Here is a 23,287-nt window from a genome sequence, read left to right as displayed (position 1 = left end):
TCTTGGAAGTATTAGGCGGGGGGCGGGAGGGACGGCTGCGGTAGTTGCCAAGGAAGGGAAGATGAGCTCGGCTTGCCCAGCCTGTGAGAAAGTTGCCCTGCTCTGGAGGGGAGGGGGCGGCCGGGGCCGAGCGGGTCCCGGGCCGCGGGTGGAGGACGAGGACGGGGGCGCGGGGGCGGCGGCGGCACCGCCCCCGGGGGCTCGCAGTGACGCAGCTCCCGGCGGGGCCCCCCGCCCGTCTCCTCCGCCCCCACTCCCCTTTTAAACCGCGCCGGAGCCGCCGAGCGAGCGCAGCCGAGCCGAGCCAGGCAGAGCCGAGCATGGGGCCGCGGGCGCTGCTCGCCCTCCTGGCGGCCGCCGCCCTGGCAGGTGAGCGGGGCGCGGGCACATCCCGCCGGGAAAGGCGGGGAACGGCCCGGGAACGGCCCCAGCGGGGAGCGGTGGAGGGATGGAGGGGCTCGCTCCGGGGACCCGCAGCCCGGGGTCGCCCCTCGGGACGGGGCGGTGGGGCAGGGGCGCGGGGATGGCGCTGGGCGAGGGCTCCCCGGCCGCTCCGCCTGTATTTTTATCCCAGTACGGCATCTTTGCACAAAGACTTCTCGGTGCCGTTTCGTTACGAGGGTGCCGCTGGGTTTTTGCCAGCCGGTGCTGGATGCTGGGAGGTGATGGCAAAGTAGCGGCTCTGCAGCTTTAATTAACAGGATTTTCTTTTTTTTCTTTTTTTTCTTTTTTTTTGCACGCGGCATTAAATACTCAGACCCCACAGTGAAATGAACCTTAAGCACAATAGAAAGAGGTGATGGTTTGGCTCTATAGTGTTTTATGCATACTTACATCATTGCTTGAAAGAGTCGGTGTCATTCTGGGTTGAGTATTTTGGCTTTAGGTCTGTTAGAAGTCTCCACACTTCTGGGACTTGTACAGACACTGTGAGGAAGTCGACTGCCTTCAAGTGCCTATATTGAAATCAAAGAGGGAGGGTGGAATATGGGGGGGAGAGACCCCAACACAGAGAAGCTCACCACACTTATACCATAGATTCTATAGGGATTTATTACCAAGTATTTTCTCCTGTTTATGCCATCAAACAGATCAGGTACTTTACATCCTTTGTGGCTGTCGTGCTTTCAAATGTTGAATTGGTCAAACATTAACTTCAAGAGATTTCTAGTCCTTCTGCAAATCAATATGCCAAAATTTCAGTGATCCTGCCTAGGAGGACTCTATGACATTTTGATGAGGAATGACACTGCACTGAGTCATCTGCACTGATGAAACAAAGCCATGTGGGGATTTCATCAGGGACCCACCCGAAGATCTGTTCTAATCTTGGAGATAAAAGCAAAAACCGTGTGAAATTTTCCTGAATTTATCATCATTTTTCATTATATTCATCAACTCGCAGCACTTAGTCAAAATTGTAATAGTCTGATTGTAACTGCCTGGGCAGACTTGATTCAGGAGGGTAAGGCAGACCCAGGGCTTAGCTTTACTTTGTGGGGCTGTGGTTTGTTTCTTGCTGTGTGCTCAGGTGCAAGGTTTCCATACTGGCACGTGCTCTGACTTTGCTCTGCTCTGGAACCCCGCAGTGGTCCCGTCTGCTGTGTTCCTGCAAGCCCATGGCTTGGTACCCTGCTGCCTGACCCTGCTGTCCCTGTCAGGGTGATGGCTTCACCCCTCCTGAGCACATGTGGAGAGGGAGGCAGCCGTGTTGGCCAGCACCTTCAGGTGGCAGGTGGCCCCAAGGGAGCTCTTGCCAGCTGGCGTGGGCTGGCACTGCCAGCACCTGGGTAAAGTGGGGCATTGCTGGCTCCCCACTGCCTTCCTGGCTCAGCCCTGGCAGAGCAGCTGCCTCAGTGTGTTATTTCAGGCTCTGGTGTGGATTGGAGGCTCATTCTGTTTCTGCAGACAGGTTAATATGACATATGTCCAATGCCATTTGGCTCTCCTGACATTGTTGTGATGCTCCCTCTTTGTGCACGTTGGCTTTCACTGTTAACCAAGGTCTTGTGAGCTTTTGAGTGACACAGCAAAGGCAGTGGGTACAACCTGACTTTGTCTTCCCGTGCCACTGACAGCACTCAGGGGGTGGTCTGAAGTAGCAAAAAAAGTCCAGGAGTTTGTCTGCTCTGTCTGGTGTCACTCACAGGAGAGGTGCTGTGGCTGCGTCACTAAAAGGACAAAATCAGACGTTTTCCCTGGTGCCCGTCAGGTTTTCTCAGGGGCTGGAGGAAGAGAGGAGCCTCGCCAAGAAGAGGCAGTGAAGGGGCTCCTACCTGTGTTTACATGTGAGTGGTGACTGGGAGCAGCATCCCCAACACCTGTGGGACTGAGAGAATGTCTTTTTATGGGTAACACCTTTTTTAGTGGAAGGGGCTTTGTCTCCTGCCCCCATTATGTGCATCCTTCTCCTCCATGCATGCAGCAGGGTGGGCTGCAGCAGTGTGATAATTATTTGCATACTGGGTTAGTAAAGGAACTCAGAGCCTGCCTCAGTCAGCGCTGAATGCCAGAGATGGGGGAGAAGGTTGGCTCTGTGCAGCACCATCTCCCCTCACACACCACCTGGCACTGGGGGAATGCTGGGGGAGGGATGCAGTGCTATTTTAGGGGAATCCCTTCTGTGCTATCCTTGCGTGGGTTCCCTTCTCTGATGGCACTTGTATATGCAGGGAAGGGATGGGGGCTGGAGAAGCACATTCCTCTGTATGTGTTTGGGGGAGTCCACAGAAATATCAGGAGTTATTATTGTATGATGTTCAGCTATTATACTCTGAGTCAGTGCTCCAGGGGATGTCTGCTTCCTCTGCCAGCACAGAGAATAAAGGTTGTGTTGCTTTAAATAGTGCAAGGCTAAGTGCTCCTGTCTTCCTTGGGGCAGTGCTCATTCTCCTGATGTTGAAAGGTAAAACTGGCCTCCTTTATCTCCATGATGTGCTGTGTGTTCACCTGTTTCAGGAGGTCTCTCACTGACCCAGCCAGAGAGAGGTCATGGTTGTATTTAGGGCTCTCCTGACCCCTGTAAGGGCTTCAGAGCTGCACTCCAAGCTGCGTGTTTGTGTGCTGTGATCCTGCACCGTGTGGGAGGCCTGCAAAGCCAGGATACAACAGGCCCTGCTTCCACACACTCTTGTGTGGCTGGCAGAGGTGCTTAACCTCCCTCCTGGAAAGCTCCAGGTGGATGGGAACTGACACAGTTTATTAATAACACACAGCAGCCAAGCTCATTAACCAGCTGGAGATACTGCAGCAGTGATGGCAAAATAAGGCAGCACGGAGGTTTTATTGGCAGTAGCTTCTTTCCAAAAGCAAATTCCATGGCCCAGGTACAATAGAACTGGTGTAAGGAGGTGTGAGTTATCCCATGTGTCCTCAGGACAGAGAGAGAGGGATGGGTTGTACTGCTCCCTTCCAGAGTAGTTTTCCACTGAGACTTGAGGGGGTTTTGCTTATTTCTTGGAATGATTATGGATGGACCATTCAGTGAATGGAAATTTTCCTGTCCCTTCTGACTCTCTCCATCCTTCTAGCAGCTGCCTTCACGTGAGACAGGATTTCTCCAGTAGGATTGGGACCGTAGCTGCTTTAAAGTCATGAAGAATGGTCTGCTGTTGGCAGGGGGTGCACATAGAGCTTCTTCAAGAAGCCGAAAGATCCTCGGGGTGCAAACAGGCTTTGCTTGTTGGGTTGTTTTTTTTTTTACCATCAAACAGGTGCAACTATGTAAGGACCTGATTAGAAGTAAGATTCCATTTTGGAATTTAAGCGTGGCTTGCTTTGGTGTTGCATTTTTTGTGGGTGGGATTACTCTTGGTGTGTATTATTTTAGTGCCACAAGGGTTGCTATGCCTCAATTTTACATGGCTTTTCCATCCAGATAAAGAAAGATTTGATGTGGAATGTGCCTGGTTTAGTCGACTGGCCAACCCAAAACTCAAGCTGTCTCATCAGACCTATTTGTCTGAGGACTCCTGTCAGGGATGCCTGTATTAAAGAGTCTCTAAGAATTGGTTTTTCTTCCAGGTGCCAGTGCAGTTCCAGTGGAAAAAGACCGTACTGAAGAAATGGTGAGTAGCTGCTTGTCAAACCAACCTAAGAAAGTATCAGTGATGTGATCTCCATGTTTTGTCTTTAAACTCTTTAAACTTGTGAAACTCTGCATTGTACAGCTGCTTGAAAAGGGTTATGAAATATTACACAGTACATGTTATTGTACTGTAAACAGTGAGGTGACAGCTTTGGAGAAAGATGAAATACCTTCAGTTACCAACTGTGTAACAGACTTTCTAATGTAGTCCTTCCTCTCCTGCTTTGGAAAGAGATCTTACCCTGTGTGATTCAATAAAGGCCATCAGCTGCTCCCAGACCCTTTAACCTGACACCCCCTGCACTGGTTGGTCCTGTGATCATTTAGATTATTAAACACCTGGTAATAACCAGAAATAGTTAAAAGACAAATGGCTCCATAAATGTTCCATTGTCTCCTCCCAGTTATCCCCACAGAGAACCTGGGGCTCTTGTACCCCCAGCAAGCAGAGCACTTGTTCACACCAACAACTTCAGCACTTGCAAATCATTTTATACAGAGGAGCTACTTTGGTGGTGCTTAGAATTAGAGCACATTGTGTGACTTCCCTAAATCAATCCATTTTCTCTGCTTCCAGACAATCCAGTTCAAACTTCAGTGCTAAAAACGAGGCAGGACTTGGAGCACACACACGTGAAAAGGCGTGGGGTGTATCCCTTACAGAGGATACAGAGGTGTTTTAGTTTATTGGCAGTCCTTCCTCATTTGGACAGATCCTACAGGATAATCCTCATCCTTTAAATGTGTGTTGTGTTTGTTTATTTTATAGGGTGGGTTATCACTTGTTGTTTGACTCTCCTTTGTACTGAGTAGGGTATTTAATATTTTAAAAAGTACAAAAGGAGCCTCTGCAAACAGAAGGGGAGATAAAAAGACCTTATGTCTGTTCTCTTCCTGCTGGTATGGGAGTGAGGAGCAAAGCCCAAATGCACAGGATTACTCAAAACTCATCAATAGTAGCCTGAACTCTAATCTCAAACAGGCTTTTCTACCAGCTGGGTCAGAAGTAAAGTTTCCATTTTTGCCATGAGGGTTTTTTCTCCTCTTTTGTCTTTTCCAGGTAACCCGGTGCATAGTGGAGGTTCTGTCTAATGCTCTGTCTAAGCCAAATGCACCCCCCATTAATCCTGAATGCAAAGAAATCCTGAAGAAAAGTAAGTACAACATTATCTGAACTTAGGGAAGGAATTTGGTGCATGGTTTCTCTCTGGTGTTGGAGCTGGTGAACTGTTACTTCAGCCTGTGTGAAACTGGTGCCTCCAAATTTCAGTGCCAGAACTCTGGTTTCCTTCTGTTCAGTCTGGTTTCCTTCTGGTTTCCTTCTGGTTTTCTTCTGTTCAGCTCAAAGAACAAACAGCCTGACCTGGGAATTGTCAGGGATTCTTGGCTGACACTTGTGGCTCTCTCCTTGAACCACCTGGAGGGTCTGAGAGGACTTGACAAACTCTTTAGGTAGCCTGAGAAGATGAAGCATAACTTTGCAAAGCATGAGATTTCTTTAATTTTTTTTTGTCAGTCAATTTAGAACTTCTAAAATTTGTTAAAAACCCCTTGAGTAGCTTGGAATAGATGGTTCTGTTTTTATTGTGAACAAGCATCTGTGATGGGTAGGGCCTGACATTCAAAGAACTGAACACAACTCCAGATCCCATTGATTTTTAATGGGAATGAGAGCTAGCTTAATTCAATACTAAAAATGTGATCACAAAAAAGCCAAAGAAAGAAAATTATTCTGGAAACTCCAGGGGAACTTGTAAAATGCCTAATTAAGTGGAGTTAATTAGTTAGTTAATCCTTTTCCAGGCAAGCATACAAAACAGTAGCAAATTACTGATTTTAAAAACAGAATTAAGAAATCAATTCTGTCCAAATTTCCTTGGTAGTGTGGGAAGCCAGTTATCTCTTTGAAATAACACCTCGGTGGAGGGTTGGATCACTCCATGATGCTGCTTTTGTTACTGTAGGTGATAAAAATGACAGAGAGAGAAGCGAAAACAACCAACCTGAAGTGAGGCATCCCAAAGACCCAGCAGAGACTGAAAAACATCCTACTGGGAGCATGGAGAAAGAACAAAGGCAGGCAGAAGAGGAATCTAAAAAGTACATGGAAGGAGGTGATGAGGAGAAACTTGCTCATGAGGAAGGTAAAAGCAAGGAAGAGGAAGCTGGACACCAAATGCCTGCTCAGGATGAGACACTTCACACAGAAATGAAAAAGCACTATCAGGAAACTGGGAGAGAGGAGGAGAGGAATTACCACAGGGAAGAGGAAAGCAAAGAGGGCAAGTGTTGTGAAGATGTAGAGACTGCTGTTCTCAAGAAGAAGTCGCACTCGGACAGCGTGAGCATGGAGGAGTTCCGTGGTGGGAATGATCGGAGCCCCAGGGGCCGCTGGCACCTGGAGGAGGGAATGCAGAGCCCTTACAAACAAATTCGGGAAGGTGAAGAGGGAGAGGAAGAAAGGAGTGAGAAATACCTCCATGAGTCTCAGGAACGTGGTTTCTCCCACCAGCAGGAGCGTGAAGAATCTGAGGAGAGTGAAGAAAGAGAGGAGGAAAAGGAACCCTACAAATCCCAAGGTTATCATGGGAAGCACAGAGCGAGTGACTCCTATGAAGAGAAGAGGGGCCATGAGGGTGAGAGGGGCGAGCCAGCTGGGGGATCACACCCAGGGGAGGCCAATCTCTGGGAGCAGTGGAAGCACCGTCAGAAACATCAGGAAGAGTCTGAGGAGAAGGGTGGCTATCCTGGGCGGCGCGGGCCGGAGGAGCTGCAGGAGGAGAGGCCTGCAGAGCAGGGCAGTGAGGAGCACAGGGACAGCTGGCAGCAGAGCCAGGAGAGCAGGGAAGAGGAAAACAAGAGGCATCACCACAGCGAGGAAAGCAGTGAGAAGTGGCGCGAGGAGAGGAGACTCCAGGACGGATCACACCGTTCTGAGGGGAGGACGCACCTTGCCGATGGCAATGAGGAGGAGCTGGACAGGTACCTCAGCAAGGAGAAGCAGCGTCGTGCCGGAGGGAGATCCCACTTACGGAACAAGGAAGAGGAAGGGTCACAGAAGGCTTACGCTCGAGAGCGCAAGGGGCAGGCCAGGAGGCACTACAGCACTGAAGACAGCCTGGAGGAGGAGGAGGAGGTGGAGAAGAAGCATCACAGCAGTGACCAGCTGGAAAATGAAGAGGAGGAAAGATACGCAGAGAGGGAGGAGTACAGAGGCCATCTCCCTGCAGAGAAGGAGAAGAGAACTGCAGCATCCTACAGGCCTTTCTACCCACTGCTGTGGTGGAAAAGCCGGCACTTGGACAAAAGGGACAGTGCAGGGGAGCAGCTTCTGGAGGGCAGGGAGGAAGGCAGGCCCGCCCTGAGTGAGAAGAGCCTTTTCCCTGAGTACAATGACTATGAGTGGTGGTCAGAAAAGCAAATCCAGAGTGCTCTGAACCACAGGCGCACCGAGAAGAGGAATCCTGGCAAAACGAACAGATACGATGTGGAAAGGCAGTACAACAAGATGGATCAACTTGCACAACTTCTGAACTACAGGAAGAAGTCTGCTGAATTCCCAGAGCTGTACAGCTCTGGAGAAGACCTCAAGAAACGTCACATAGCTGGGAATGACAGGAGTCTAAGCCAGAGGCCCCTGATGGAAGAGGAGGTATGTGTACAGCAGTTTCTCTGAAAAGCTGGGGGAAGCACACTTCCAAATCTGTTCCCAAGGTAGCTGGGAAACTGCATGGAGAAACACAAACAAGATTAAGTCACATTTTGAGAGTAGATCTTCAGTGATTTAAAAATCTGCTTTCTTCGAGCAGCGCAACTTTTAAGTTTGGTGAACTACCCAAGGGCACAGTTTGTGGGATAAAGACAGCTCCTGTCTGCTGCAAGACAGGAAGGGAAAGATTTTATTCCTCTTTGGGCCCTGCCTCTCCCTCGAGGCTCTACAGACGGACAAAACTAAGGTGCCATTGCAGCAGGAGCAGAGGGGGAGCTGACGAGCACCACTTGGTCTGTCGGGTTGTTTAAAATACAAAGGTGTAAAGTGAGTTGGGTGTTTAGAGTGAAATCAGCTGTCCATGGACTTCCCAGCTGGAATTGCAGAGCAGAACCTGCCGTGCACCTGTCAGCCCAATTCATGTGTGTAATTCACACCTAGTGAATCCTCTTTTTTTTGTTGGACTTCTTGTTCTGCTCTGATATCCTGGAAAACACCCATCAGTTAGATCCCATCAGCCAGATCTTCCTCGAGTGTGGCACTGTATCTGTGCATCAGCACAGAGCTGTGCTGGCAGCAGTGGAGGCTGGACACTGATTAATACAGATGTTAATTGGTGTTAACAAGTCGTCATAGTAAAGAATTGGCTGCATAAAGCTTCTCCTGCTCCCTGTGGCTGTGGAGCTGTGCCCTTGCTGCACACTGTGCTTGCTGGGGGACCTCTCAGGGACAGCACCTGCAGCTGTGACACGGCAGGAGGCCGCCACTGGGTAAGGGTGTAATTAGGCTGTCATTAGGGCCAGCTCTCAGAATTACATGCTTTCTCCAGCCTCAGTTCAGTCCAAAGCAGGGAATTGCACCAATCTCCCGAAGAATGAGCTGCACTGCTGTTAACACCCCTCTGCTCAGGGACCGGGAAGTGGCGGGACAGAATCTGCCTTAGAAATGGCCCTTCCTCTCCTTTCCATGGAACAAAACATTTGCCAGTGTTAATGATGTGTAAAACGCTCTCTATGTTTTCACAGGAAAAGGAGCTGGAAAACTTGGCCACCATGGATCTGGAGCTGCAGAAAATAGCAGAGAAGATTAACAGCCTCAGGAGAGGCTGAAGGTGTCCTCGCAATACCTGTGTTTTGTGGTAAATTCACTGCCACTGGATTGTTGTTTGTCCTAAACCCAGAAAATTCTATTCCCTGTCCACTCTCGTGTAGTGATTTACACAGCTGAAAGTGTCTTTAATTTGCTGTTATGCTCCCAAGACCTGAATGGCATGAATTTTAGTAATATAACCTTTCATGTGGGCAGGTATTTTTAATATGCTTTTGGAGATAATTGTGTTAGTGTTCTTCAGGAATATATTTGTCTGAGTTTGCAATAATAAAAACCATTGATCTTGGACCAAACCTTCTCCTTGTTCATGTGGCTGATGGGGTTATCTCAGAGTGAGCTGGAGCAGGTGGGTCGATTGTGCACAGAACAGTGGCACTCCACCAATATCCCTTAGAAGTTACAAGGAGCCCATCTGTGCATTTTGTTCACCAGTTTGCATGAGCGTGAGAGGGAAGAAGGCATTTGAAATCTCAGTAATGATTAATTTCTCATTTCCTTACTGGTTTTCACTGCACTTTACAAGGATTATGGCACATTGGAAAACTGGGATTCAGTGTTGAGACCATGAGTGTCACTGCTGGTGAAATGCAGCCAGATTGGCTTTGAAACAAATTAACTCCCCCGGTGTTCCAACATTGTTTATTTCTCAAGCTGATCTATTATGCAAATGCTTTTCCCATGTTATTGTTTTTATTGTCACAGTATCTAGGGTAAGCAGCTGTCTGGAACGCAGAGATGGTGAAATCTACATCCTCTCCTTTTATGGGTTTTTCACATAAGGAGGAGAATAAAAGAGAAGAGAAGCTTCCCAAAAAGTAGAAAAACAACACTGGGAGGTTTACAGAAAGCAGAGGCAGATAAAACCTGAAGATGCAGTGTACCTGTTCTCCCAACAGAAAGCTTCAGCTGCTTCTTTACATGAAATACAGCCCCTGGTTTGAGCATTACTCTTCTCAAAATACAGAATTCTACAGCTTTATCAAGTCTCAGCACTTGATCCCAAAGCTCCAGGTTCCATCCAGTCAGTCCAGACATGGATGAGGGAGTTCCAGAATGGAAGCTAAGCCCTCCTGGCCCTCTGAGCTCCCACTGGGGGTGTAATGGGGTGCAGCCAGCAGTGTATTGTCCTCCTACAGCCTATGCTGGACCTTTTTATTTCCAAAAAGAGGGAAAAGTAAGAAAAAGAAGATAAATCTCTTTAGGGAAAATACCCTGTAGTTTAATTGAAATGGCAAATGCAAAGTTAAAAAAAATTAATTAAAAAAGCCAGACATCTGAAAGATTCAACAGTAGAATAAATATATATACATACAGCAGTTTCCCAAATAGTAATGTCTTAAAAACATACAGCAGCTCTCAGGAAAATGACAGACAATACTAATAGTGACATTCTGTTTAAATATTTAGTATTTTAATTTAAGAACATGCACTTTCTCTTCTGTATATATTTCAGGAAAACACGGAGTCATGCTGTAAGCATGAGGTCATGTTTATTATTAGTTTTCTCTTTTTATTGTTCCTTTGGAAAAAAAAAGTGTATGATTTTTGCTGTTCATTCTCTTTTCTTAAATTACTGAACAGAGCCGAGTTCTGTGTCCCAAGTAGGAGCAGATCCTGAGGAGAATCCTCTGATGCCTTTCTGGGATAATGGAAAGCTAAGTTGGATGTGTTGATCCTGACTCAATCTTTTAAAAAAACTACCTCATCTTCAGATTTGGCAACAAACAAACAGAATGCCTGCACTGAGGCTTTGTCTTCTCTTGATCTTCTCTCCTTCTTGAAGTTCCTATGAGTTCAGTGGGATGTTTGCTCCCAAGGGTTTTCCTTGACATTCAGATGATGTGAACTGCTAAGGAGCAGGCCAGTCCTCCCTCCCCTGCAGTTCTGCTGCTTTCTCTGACAGATGCACGACAGGCACAGCCCTGTGCTGTCAACAGCACAGAAAGGACTTGTTATTTCACTAAAACTCCTGAGATCTAAACCACAAGTCAGTTCTTCAAATGTTAACAAGGAAGGTCTTGAAGTTTGCATCTTTTAGATGATGGCTCCTCCATCTTCAGTGCTTCTGAGTTACTGGAATCAGATTTGCCCTTATCCAAGACAACAGTGATGCCAGACAGGAGGTACCCTCCACCTCCACTCATGGTCAGCTTTGGGTGGCTGCGATCTGGTAAAACCTTTAAAAAAATAAACAACAACAACAACAACAAAACACACCCCAGAACCAGCACCTGTAGAAATCCACTCTGTGTGTGTGCACATCATGTGTGTAATTTCAGTTTACAGGATAGGCTGTACATTTTTTCCCCAGCCACAACAACAAACAGGCATTTGGGAAGTGTATTTATCTTTGAAGAATCCAGCTGTAGAAACCCATAATACTACAGGCTGCTGCCTCACTGGTTACTTCTTCATGGCATTGCCAGCAAGATTATAAAGCCAAGGTTTGAGCACACAGAAGTGCCACTGTGTGCTCAGAAGTGAGGTACTCTGCAAGAAACCACAGCTGCTGCACAAACCAGCCTGGAGGAATTCTGTGATTTCCAGTTCTGTCCCTAGCACCTTTCTGCAGCCACCCTTAGGGTCAGACACAGCACTGAGCCATCCCTTTCAGCCACCTTACACCTTTTGTAAGGACTTTCCCTTCAGCTGTGCTTCCTCCTTGCCCTGCCATTTGCAGTCTCAGAGGTTTTACCTGTGTCCAGGACACTGCAGTGCTGTTCTCACTGCAGCTGGACCCAGGACCCCTGGCCAGGCCCACCTTGTGTGCACATCTAGGAATTACCAACACCCTGTCATTTTGCTACAAATATTTCAGCAAATGTTTAATGAAATGTAAGAAAGTAAAGTCTTTCCATTTGAAATTGCTACAATGAAGCATTAAAGCTCTTCAGAATGCCCACTACTCTGGGGTAGAGCAAATGCCTGAGCTTATACACTGTTTCAGCCAGTCCAAACCCCCATATTTTCAGGGAATGTTTTGCTCCCCAGCATTCCCATGGTTTTGGCAGCCCCTTACTGCCATCCTTACCTGGTAGTTCCGTAGCCAAGTTTCAGACAGCTTCAGGTTGATGACTCCACCTCTTTCTCTCAGCTTGGTGTAACAGTCTAATAATGGCTTAGAAAAACCAAAGAGGAGGTTACAAAGCAGAATGGATCGCACTTGAACTGAACAGCTGAAGTAACATCTTCATTTACCTCTTTGTACTGGCAGTAGACAACAAAAGGCCTCGAGGGAGCAACAAATTCCAACAAAGAAAGTAACAAGGGTGTGGGATGAAACTTGCTGGCTACAATTAAGCTGCAAAAGAAGTTTCATGTGCATTAGTTTTCTGCTTCCGAAACTTACTCATCAAGTGACATTTCCTCCTCCTTAGCACAGCAATCAATTACAGAAGTGTCTCATCAGCATGTCTTCATTGCTCTGCCAACTCCCCAAATATAAAAACAAATCATGACTTCCTACGGGCGTAATTAAGAGGCTGAAGCATTGCTCCCCAAAGTGCAGAACATTAAATGCATTGCAAGAGCACTCACTTCAGCTGTGTTGGGCTCCACAATAAGTCTTACGAACTAGGAAATTTTATGTTGCTTGCTCTGCCCCAAGACCATTTTCCAAATGCAATTTAAGTTTTGTGACTGCCAAATGTTGCTTAGAGCCGTAACCTGAGCCGTGACTCTTTAGACTGAGTAGTCTTCATTAAATAGTTTTCTATAAAAGGATATTTCAAGAGAAAACAAATCCTTAGTAGGCATGACTAGAAATCTTTTAAAAAGAAACTTACGTCCTTGACAACCTAAAGGCTTCATATTCTATTCTCCATCCTCATTTTAACATCACAGGATGACTTGGATCTACAGATGGTTGAGATTCTCTACAGCTATCTCCAGTTTTAATCCAAAACAATCACTGCTGAACTAGATTGCAAGAAATGGTTGGTAATTAGTTAATAAGCTGTGCTTGTGCAGAAAGAACGGGCTAATTAAACTCCTTCTCCAGTGTACAGAGACTACTGAGATGCCCCATCAATTAACATTTGTTCTCCAGGGGAATGTGCAGCACTGGAGCAGAGTTAAACTTCCTGACAAAAGGGAGGTAAAAATTGATGTTCAATTTTGTAAATACAACGGAGATAAGGAGGTGAGATAATTCTTTTTCAGTTGCTCCCACTTTGGCTGTTTGCCAGCCATGGCCTTGCAGGCCATTTGCTTCAAGTGCAAACCTCAAAAGAATGGTGCTCCACAATGAACCAAGCAGGCCATAAAGGAAAGACTCATCCAGTGCCTTGGAAGGCTTGGAATGCTGCACTGGCACTGCCAGGGGCTCTGCCAGGCTACAGGAAGGGAAGTGAGGGCTGAGAGACTGGGAAAAATCAAACGCTGCTCTTTCATATGGCGGCACAGATTGCTGCCAGCAGGGAGCCTGGCCAGGCACAAAACTGATGCAGTGGCTGAGGGGGGAGCAGGAAGGGCAGGGAAGGGCAGAGGGAGGGAGGTGGTCTAATTCTGAACACATGGAGTGTCTGTGAACCAATTTCTGCTTCCACAGTGTCTGGAAAATGGAATAGCCTGTCTTTAAAGTTGTCTTAAAAGAATACCAAATACCCAATGAGTATCTTCCTTTTTCCCCTCAGTGGCCTAATATCAGACCTCAACCCTCATAAAAGGAATTGAACAAACAGATCCAATACAATGTTTTACCACACAACAGCACAAAAGATAGAAATTCTACTGAAATGGTATCCTCTACACTCAGTAATAAATACTGTTAAAATCAGGACCTCAACAATTCTCCTGAAGTTGGTACCCACCTTCACCTAATGAACAGCTTTTCTTTACTCTGCCAGTAAGTCCCAGTCTTTCTCCCACCTCCAATGTTAACCAGCTTTTTCCCTATCCTTTCCCTGTTTCTCTCCTGTAAAACAAAACCAAACCCTTACTTTCCCTGCCTGCATCTACTCAGGTACAGAGTCGATAATTTGAAGCATTTCTTTATTCCCTGCCAAGGTTTAAATGTTACCCTGTGGTTCCTGATCTCAAGGAGCAGTGGCTATAAAAGGCAGATGACTGAAGAAAGGGGATCAGGGCTGAGCCATCTGGGACAGTGCTCTCAGGCACCAGAAATTCTCTTTATCCTCATCATGCTGGAGCCTTCCTAAAGCAAGGAATCATTCATCCCTTCAGGAATGTCATTGTTACAGCTTTCATGCATTACAGAGGACAAAAGGAGGATAAAAGTGATTGAAAACAAATAAACAGAGAGACAAATATAAAACAGGCTTCCTTGAACTCAATCAACAACTGAATGTACTATTTTACACGAAAGGAAACAACAAATATTAATTTCCTTTTGCCAGATCATGCAGAGACATTAATTACAGTGATGGTGCAGGAAACAGCAGTGAAACCAGACCCAAACACTGCCACTATTCAGGCAGCCCAGTGGTCCCAGCCACAGGCACTGCCACAGATGTGCAGAGCCTTTTACAAACCTCCTTGAACGTTTTACTGCTTCACAGAACACAGAATGACCTGGTTCTGCATGTTTATAAATTCTGACACTTAAATATGCTAGATGAGGTATCTGAATGAGCATTAGTTAAAACATTTCATAATAATAAACCCCCGAAATGATATACAAGCATTTTAAAATAACCAGTAAATGTGCAGTAAAACTTATCTGAGCACAACAGCTTTATTCTCAGCGAACCAATATTCTTGGGAGGAAAAACCAAATATGAATGTTACTAAATTAACTAAATTAATGTTACTTGGTTAACTTGAATCACTTCAGCATTTGCTAAGAACACAGTGAAAAAGTCACACCCACTAAATGCTCTTACACTGTTGTGGGGCTCAATTTCTAGGAATACATTGATTGTATTTGTTTTAAATTTATGACCTTAAATCTTTGTGCTAAATTGTTCCTCAGGAATAACTGATCCTGGCTAAAGCAGGTAAAATAAAGTTATGTGGTTTTTTCCTGTGTAAAAAAGAAAATAATTTCTAAAAACAAACCAGCCAATACAAAACCCCAGAACAACAAATTTAGTTCCACTTTAATGAACTTAAAACCTCAGGTTCTACTTTGCCAATTAGAATCCTTTGATTTTTTTGGCAGTCATTTTGTATTAGATTCTACCTGGATTCTGTTTTTCTTTGGATAGATTTTTTTATTTTTAATATTTGCTTATATTTAGTTGACTTTTAAATCATTTCAAGCCATTTACATAAAAGAAAAAAATCTCAACCAGGTAAGGACTAACCAAGGCCAAGACACACTTGTTCTGCTTGCTGTCTTGTGCCCTATTGGTGTTCCTTTTTGTTTCTTATCTCTCTGCTGTTTCCAGTGAATTGTTCTTATCTCAACCCCTGATCTTTTCCTCTTGTGTCCCCAGTTCTCTGGGGCACCCATGGCCCCCATGGTCTGGGGTCTTTCAGTGGGAGCACAAAACTGGGGAATACCATTCCCAAACTATGACAACTCTAACCAGACTCACCCATCAGCATTCTTCTCTCTCAGCAAAGCAGCAGCTTCCTGCAGCTTTTTCCTTCTCTCCCACTGTTTTATTTGCTTTTCCCGAACCTTTGAACAACAAAACAAACAGTTGGCACTTTAACTGGTAATTATTTATCGAATCATTATTGCCTGGACTGCATTTTCATTTTCTGCATCTTCATGTAAGACAAAAGACAACTTGCAGAGTTCCACTTTAACACCTGACTAAGCTGCATTTCAGCAGGGCTGACTCAGACAGCAGAATTTTATGTCCACAGACATTGTGGAACTTAAACAGCCACAATAAATATTCTTACATTTTCTTTATTTTCTTTTTCTTTGTTCTCTTTAAATTCTCCATCTTCAGCATTAACGTCCATGGCGTCTTGCTCTTCTGTTGGATTGATCTCCATAGCTGCTTCAGGAGCAGGTTCCTCCTCTGTTTCCTGGAGGGAAGTCTGCTTCTCCTCAGTCAATCCATTGCTTTCCTCTTCCCCCAGTGCATTCTCCTCAGGGTCTGCATGCAGAGTCTCCGTAGTGAATGTCCCAGACAGGAGACTCTGCACTTTGCTGAGAGGAAATTCATGGAGATTATCAAAGAAAGGTTTGGGAAACCCAAAACAACTGGTGGCAGCTCTAACAGGTCCTCCTCCTGGGTACATCTGAATGATGGAGCCATAGCCTGTGGGAGGGAAAGAATCAAAACACATTGGAAAGGCAGAATATTAAAGTCCTTTCTAAAGTGCTTAAATGAAGGGTCCATTTAAGAGCAGGGAAGTAAACTGCCTGCTATTAATCCAACCATCAAATTTAACAAGCTGTGGAAATATGCCTCAAGTTGGAAAACCTTTATTGAAAGGACAACAGTTACTGAAACTCAAAAGGACAAGGTAACTCATGGAAAATTTGTGTACTAAGCACATATTTAGGATTAGCTCAGAACATATAAGCAGTGACAAAATGCTAGAAAAGCTAATTTAATTAATAATTAGAAGACAAAATTTCTACAGTTTCCATTACTTATTTATGGATTTGCTTGGATAAAACCTGAAGGTTAATTTAAAGAGCTTTATTAGGCAAAGAATGTCTTCAACATCCAGGCTCTAAAGGAAGAGCTGTGAGACATTAAACACACTAAAAATAACTTTTCAATAGTTACACTGAAATTACATCTTATTTACTTCAAAAAGTAGCCCTGTGGCCAAAAGTTGCTGAAACAAAACCAATCTGTAGTAGCACTGCCTGTGTGCTTCCCAGACGACAGACAGCACATCTGTGTGCACATCACATCACACTTCCTACCTTTCCAGGCTTCTGGAATGTAATTGTCACCTCTGCCTGGTGTCTTAGAATAATGAAACTGCTTAACTGAGTTTGAAAAACAAACCAGGAGTCAAACTTCTCCTAGAATATGCTCAAGGAAATGTCATATACTTTCAAACTACACATTTTGCAGAGCACACATTAAATCCGGCACAGGGAACAAGATGAATGGCAACATTCCAGTGCTGTCTGAATTCCACTGGCACTATTCCTGTTTTTTGCCATTCACTTACCTGGACTTCCAGGTGCCTGGGAAAAATCTACATACAAGCTCCTTAGAGCTTTTTCTGAACTCAATGTCATTATGCTAAGAGAGGAACTAAAACAGATCTACATACAAGGCTACCAATTTAATCACAATTAATGATATAAACAACTATATCAAATTTAATTCTCAATTAGTTTTATATGGGTTTTTTTAAATTCTGAAAAAGAAATCCAACAGATGCAAAATGCAACTTTCCCAAGTGGAAAAACAAGTCTTCCTTTGAATCCTGGAGGTGGTAAAACCAGATTTCCAAAGCTGAGGAAGCATTTTGAAGCCCTGCCTTTTAGCAGTGTCACACAGGTGTGTATTTCCCTTGGTGTGTGCATGATTAAGGTGTGACTCACCCCCCATTCTCTCCATCACAGCCCCAAGCACCAGGCCCGAACACGTTTCCATGACAATCATCTTGTTGCCAGCATGGATGTTTCCCAAAGTCAGCATCTGAGCTAGGGTGTCGTATCTCAAGTGGCTGGAAGATGAGAGGGAATTATCAAAGCTTGCTTAGAGATACTGCCTACTAGCTCGGGAGCCTGCCAAAAAAAGTTGGATTACCAGAGATTTTCGGGAAGAGCGTCAGGAATCTTCACCTGAAGTTTGCCCATGCAGAAACTTTAATAATTAAACACCTGGTAATGAAGAACTAGAACTGGCGCCAACAAGAAATTAGCCAGGAAAAGCAAAAGTAGGATATGCAGTAGGATGCACACAGCAAAGTGGACATCTTGTGCTGTGCCAGTCAGAGAAAGTATTATTCTAAACTTTTGCTTGTTTTTCTCTCTGACATGTCAGCTTGGTAAAGAAGAAATGGTATGGATGCATTTCCTGATCCAGTAATGAATCCCTTGTGATTTTCACCTGTTTTGCTGGAGCCTGCACCACCTGCAACCCAGGACCAAAACCCAACACATGCACTGAAGAGACTCAGTGATAGCTACACAAATTACAACTGATCTTAATAGTAAAATAAAGCCAGGTGACAGAGATGGGGAAGGAGAAGGAAAAAGGGTTGAGAAGCCTTAAATAACATCTATTTGAAGATTTTAAATCTCAGCATCTTATATCTACAACTCCTACGTTAAAAAAATGTATCGGTCCACCTTTAACATCTGTAACAATGTATCTCTTCAGTTAGGGGAGCAAAAATCCAACCGGGCCACATCTTTGTAGTCATGGCCCCCTCTGACTCTGACCCCCACGTGACCCACACGTTTTTAAACTCTGGAGACTTGGGATTGACGATTTTGAATCCCTGACACATTAAAGTCAACAATTCTTGCTTCTGGTAAGTGGCAGGTTATTTTGTTACTGAGCCAGAAAACAGAGATGTTATGCCACCGAGCAAAGCAGGAAAGAGATACCTTTGAAAATGCAAAGAACCTCTGCCTGCATAGGTAATGAGCAAGGTGGTGGTGACAGAGAAATGGTAAAAGCTGGTGCTGCATGCAAAAGAGTTTTCCTGTTTGCTGCAATATCGATTCATTTTCTGTATCACATCTTTCATTAACGTGCAATCCCTGTGTTCACAGGAAAAAGAGAAGAAAGGTAAATATTGTATACTTTGGTATAGTGCAGGTGTTTAAAAAGTATTAAACTATCTTTCTGTTACCATTTGAAAAAAGAAACAAAATGAAAACTCACTTAATTTTTCCAGGTTCCCTTGCATAATACATGGTTGAAAGGATGCGAGTGGATGGTTTCACAATTGTAATAACTGCCTCATATCTGTAAAAAAACCACAGTAATGGTCTTATTTCAATCTCAACAATTTTGGGAATTAGCAAGTATTTTTCACATTTTAAAATTCACTTACTTTTTTTTCTTCTTCTTTATGTATTTATCTTGAGCAAATTCTGTTTTGTCTCTGAATGTTGTGCTGTTCTCTATTAACTGCTGAACTATTTCCTTGGAAGAGACAATTCGTTTTTGTTACAGCCAGCATTTATTTCTCATGCATTTCATATATAGTATTTTTTTAAACAAACACTGAAAATATTTTCTTCCAGTAGAGGCATGTACACCATTAACTTCTCCTGACACTAATGGCAAAGTCAATTTCTGTTAACCAACAGGACAAGTGAGGCACTACACTGACTGTGTGTAGGAATTTAATCATACAGTTTTGCATAAAAATGATGAAACTGAAAATGCTTATCCTGGAATGTTCAGTAATATTTAGTTTACTCCAACTCCCTCTTTGGGAGGGGGAAACCTCTCTGATTTCAGCATCTCTGAGAGCATCTTTTTTCCCTGTTTCATGTAGTTCCTCCTCGCTGGTCTGGTTAATCACCAGACATCTCCCTCACTCCAATAATTTTTTCAGTCTCACAAATTGTGCTTTACTCCTGTATCAACTCCTTGCACACTCTCCAACTCCTTAGCATTTATTATTTCCTACAATACTCCACCTGACTTTTTCCTTCTCTAGCTCCCAGGGTTTCCCAGAATTCCAGTTTTTGTTTCTTGCTCTCCTTGTTCTAATCTCCGCCCTTTGCCAACCCAACTCTTTCTCATGCTTTCAGATTCCAGCTGGAGGGATCATGAGGACCTCCAACAAAACCAAACCAACCCAACAAAACTTTCCTTGCTCGGGGTTTGTTTCCATGCCAGCAACACAAGAACAAATGCTGCTATTTTGGGTTCTGTGTTCCAAGTAGTTTAACAGCTAGAATTTGGGGTTCTATTAAACACGGAGGGGAGGAGTGACAAAAGGAGTATTTTCCATTTGGACACTGCAGCTCCCACTGGGCTTTAAAAACCTGCTCAAAAAATAGAGTGGTGCAAATACTCCTCATTTCCTATTGCTGCTTTTCAGGGCATTATTCCTTCAAATACTTAACATGTGTTATTAGTGGTGTGAAACAGCATCTCTTTCTTTTTTGCTTTATTCTAGGAAATAAATCAAATGCAGTGTCTGGGTTATGTTGTTTTGTAGGGTTTTCTTTGTTTCAGTGAAATTTACAGTGAGGAAACTGGGAAGTATCCTGCATCACCAAGACATGCCATTCACAAACAGGAATTCAGATTTTAACAGACATTTCGGGAGGAATAATATCTATTGCTGCTAATGTAGCTTAAAATAATATTCAGTTACAGTTCAGAAAGCAGAGTTAATAAAAGCACAGGAAATGCATGGCACAGGCATGCTGAGGACTTACAGGAAAGTCATCTTCTGCCATGGATAGTGAAAACAAAAACCACCAAAGTTATTAGCCTGATTAACACATTCTTCTCCAAGAGATAACATAACCAGCAGCACAACCATGGAAACAGAAGGACCATTCCAAACTCCTTGGACCCAGCAGGCAAAAGCAGAAAAACTGCTCCAAAGAGCAAGATGCAAACAGGAGATGAACTTGATGTAAGCATGAGCAATTTCCTGGTTTTATTACAAAGGGTAAAGACGAGCAAGAACTTTGCCTGACAGCATGTGCAGAACAGAACTGCTGCAATGCTTCAGTAGCATTTAAGATCCCTTACTTTTGACAAGGTGCAGGGTTAAATACCAATGCCTTTTCTAAGAGACCAGAAGTGATCTCTTGGGAATACTCTCAGCTTTCCAGGTACAGAAAAAGCACCAGCATCACCCCTGTCTGGCAGGTACTGCCTACAGGCACACTGGTGGTGCATTTGTTACACAATGCTATTTGTTAAGACTTCCTTTTTTTATCCATAATCCTTTTCTGCACCTTTGACAGTCTAATTATTGCATGATTTTAATGCCTCTGTAATACAGAAATAGTATTTTGAACCTTATACACAAGCAAAACTAAATGGTGATTATGTGAGCTGTACTTTTTATCTGTTATGACTTCTGACGCCATGAAAATTTATACTTTACTCTCCACTGACAAAGTTGCCATAAAGTTTACATAAAGTTTTCTCTGAAAACAGCCTGAGCATTTCTGTAAAACCAAAAAACATGACTTGACCAGAAGAACAAAGAAAAAGCACTGAAATCTATGCACAGATAGAAAGAATATCCTTTTTTCAGAAACTAAAATATAACCATCAAGGTAGCACAGAAATGACACCAAAACCTTATTTTTACCTGTCCTTTAATACCCTTGTCCTTCAAAGCCTTTATGTCATCATGAGTCAGTTTTTGAGACTTCCCATCGTCAACTATGTTACGATTATCTGTCCCTGCTTCCTTTGTTTCTAAAGGAAAAGGATATAGATTTGTAAAATCTACCTCTAAATAAGTGGGAGAAACACATGATTTTAGTGTCACAGAAAGCAGATTTCTCGTGGTTAAACACACATTTTTCATGGCCTTGCAAAGTACAGCCTAAGCAATGAAATGTAGTATGTGAAGTAAACCTTAATGTAAACAAAATCACCCAGACTAAGGTTCAAATTTTCTCCCACATCAAAAAGCTTATTTGTTACAGGACTCGTGAAACCACCGATCGAGACAAAACCATGCACTTTCATGACAGAGGGAATATAAGTAACATGAAATTATCAAATGATTAATAGAAAGCTTTCCCAATTTCTTCGGTATCATCGAAGAAACAAATTAATTTGAAATAGTTTTTCCAACTATCGATCCTCTGGGATACCTGTGGTAGTCTCTTCCACCTCTTGCTTTGGCTGGAGGTTTCCACCACTGGTTACTTCAAACGTAGTTCCATAAATATGGCCAATGGCATTATCCAGGTAGAACCACTGCTTCTCAAAAGTTATTTTTCTGAAATAACAGAAAAGTGAATGATACTTAAAGCATTATTTTTAGTATGCCTGAAACCCGTCATAATTGAGTTTAAACTATAGCTTTATATATGACATTTTCATCTATATCCCTGAAGAAAAGCAGGACAGGCATAGTGAAATTAACCACAAAACCCACATTAAACTGGTCAGGAAAAGAACAAAGAACTTAAATACACCATATAGGAAGAACTTTTTTTTTCAGTTCAAATGAATTTTCAGCTGACAGATAAAACAAGGCTATGGCACTTGGCAGTATAATTTTTGACAGAGCAAGTAAGTGTATTAAATCTAATCTGGGTCATTCAGAGTAGTGCAAAAAGATGAGCATGGACCTGTGCTTTGCAAAGCTCCTCTGAAATAACGTTTTCCAAAAGACTATGAAGAAAACAGACATCAGAGTGTGTCCTGTAATCCTACAAGTGTTAATTAAAAAAAAAAAAAAATATTACTATCCCTTTCATTTCGATTGCACCAAGGCAGGTTTGCATCTTTTCTTTCTTCACAAAAAACAGGATCCACAAAGCCTTTAACTTTCAGGCTGACCAACAAAGTCTGCCTTGCTATCCATGGAAATACCAATCCTGGTAAATGAAACAGGTAGCAGGATCTATGCCACACTCACATTCAAATCAAATATTGCCAATATGAGCCCTAACTATGCAAATTATACTCATCACTAATTCAGAGCTACACCATTTTCAAACAAGTCTCATTCCAGCATAGTACCTTTCAATCTCCATCCTACTGAATCAGATGTCTGCCCACACTACCCAACACCGACTTCTACACACTGGTCTACAAAACTGTCTGCTGCCAGAGGAAGAGCCCAGGCTGTGATTTTAGCATTTCCTGCTGGGCTGCAGGCGCTTTCCTGCTATGCCAGTTGGCCCGGGAGAAAGAAAGAGGAGCCCTTTCATGGCAGCCCCTCCAAAGCAGCAGCTACCCAGAGCTGAGTGCCAGCATCTTCCTGCACACTAACACCGCCGAGCACGCTGAGGGCAATCAGCGATCGCTGTTAACACTGCGCAGAAATCGCGTGCCACGGCGAGCTGAGCACGACGACGACCACGCTGCTCAGGCCCCTCTTCACTCGGCAGCGCTTTGACACCGACAGCGCAAAACTCTCCAATCCCTTTCACATTCTTACGAGACACGCAGCCAGCAGATCTTCCGGGTTTGAGGGGAGTTTTGCCATAGAAACCGAGGCAACATTGAAACATTTCCCGTCGACTGTCACACGAGCCTCGCGAGGCCGCTGTTCCTGCCCGGCACGGCGGGACAGCCGCGGGCCACCCCGGCGGGACAGGGACCGGCACCGGGACCCCCTTCCCTCCGGCGGGGCCGCACCGAGGGTGGCGGGGCCGGAAGGCACAAACCTCGGCCGAGGCGCCGAGCGGCACCGGGAGCCGCCAGCGCGGCCCTCACCTGCGGCGCAGCACCGACACCGCCTTGAAGACCTCGTCCCGCTTGAGCACGGCGCAGTCGCCCTCACGGATGCGCGCGCTCGGGCCGCCCTCCATGGCCGCCGCCGCCGCCGCCGCTCGCGCCGCGCCCCCGCGCAGGCGCCGAACCCGCACG

General features: G+C 44.5%; 2 protein-coding genes across 3 annotated transcripts; one reads left to right on the top strand and one right to left on the bottom strand.

Moving 5' to 3' along the window:
* The first annotated feature begins 259 nt into the window (after positions 1-259).
* On the top strand, positions 260-9,199 carry CHGB (chromogranin B). Its single transcript, XM_039568449.1, has 5 exons — positions 260-369; positions 4,024-4,067; positions 5,148-5,241; positions 6,052-7,739; positions 8,822-9,199. The coding sequence occupies exons 1-5, from the start codon at positions 321-323 to the stop codon at positions 8,903-8,905; spliced, it is 1,959 nt and encodes a 652-aa protein (XP_039424383.1). The 5' UTR covers positions 260-320; the 3' UTR covers positions 8,906-9,199.
* A 900-nt stretch (positions 9,200-10,099) lies between these two features.
* TRMT6 (tRNA methyltransferase 6) lies at positions 10,100-23,254 on the bottom strand. 2 transcript variants are annotated; one of them, XM_039568450.1, is made up of 11 exons: positions 23,135-23,254; positions 21,559-21,686; positions 21,045-21,154; positions 18,807-18,898; positions 18,635-18,718; positions 17,341-17,465; positions 15,723-16,087; positions 15,407-15,492; positions 12,105-12,207; positions 11,938-12,024; positions 10,100-11,083 (listed from the first exon to the last, which is right to left on the bottom strand). In XM_039568450.1, exons 1-11 carry the CDS (start codon positions 23,227-23,229, stop codon positions 10,910-10,912), a joined length of 1,449 nt encoding a protein of 482 aa, XP_039424384.1. In that variant the 5' UTR covers positions 23,230-23,254; the 3' UTR covers positions 10,100-10,909. The 2 variants fall into 2 exon arrangements, with proteins under 2 accessions (XP_039424384.1, XP_010409329.3); XM_010411027.4 differs by lacking the exons at positions 21,045-21,154; positions 23,135-23,254 and having other exon boundaries at positions 21,559-21,646.
* Between the last annotated feature and the right edge of the window lie 33 nt (positions 23,255-23,287).

The sequence above is a fragment of the Corvus cornix genome, chromosome 3 (genome assembly GCF_000738735.6).
Source record: "Corvus cornix cornix isolate S_Up_H32 chromosome 3, ASM73873v5, whole genome shotgun sequence".
Taxonomy (NCBI): domain Eukaryota; kingdom Metazoa; phylum Chordata; class Aves; order Passeriformes; family Corvidae; genus Corvus; species Corvus cornix.
The sequence above is the reverse complement of the archived record's forward strand: the minus strand, read 5'-3'. Positions and strand labels throughout refer to the sequence as shown.

What these genes read in the sequence shown, in the direction of transcription:
- CHGB (XM_039568449.1), top strand. Translation starts at nt 321, where the DNA reads ATGGGGCCGCGGGCGCTGCTCGCCCTCCTGGCGGCCGCCGCCCTGGCA. An exon ending in AAGACCGTACTGAAGAAATG is followed by an intron (nt 4,068 to 5,147) that starts GTGAGTAGCTGC and finishes TGTCTTTTCCAG; the next exon opens with GTAACCCGGTGCATAGTGGA. An exon ending in GGCCCCTGATGGAAGAGGAG is followed by an intron (nt 7,740 to 8,821) that starts GTATGTGTACAG and finishes ATGTTTTCACAG; the next exon opens with GAAAAGGAGCTGGAAAACTT.
- TRMT6 (XM_039568450.1), bottom strand. Translation starts at nt 23,229, where the DNA reads ATGGAGGGCGGCCCGAGCGCGCGCATCCGTGAGGGCGACTGCGCCGTG. An exon ending in GGTGGAAGAGACTACCACAG is followed by an intron (nt 21,155 to 21,558) that starts GTATCCCAGAGG and finishes CTTTTCCTTTAG; the next exon opens with AAACAAAGGAAGCAGGGACA. An exon ending in AGGGAACCTGGAAAAATTAA is followed by an intron (nt 17,466 to 18,634) that starts GTGAGTTTTCAT and finishes CTCATCTTCCAG; the next exon opens with CCACTTGAGATACGACACCC.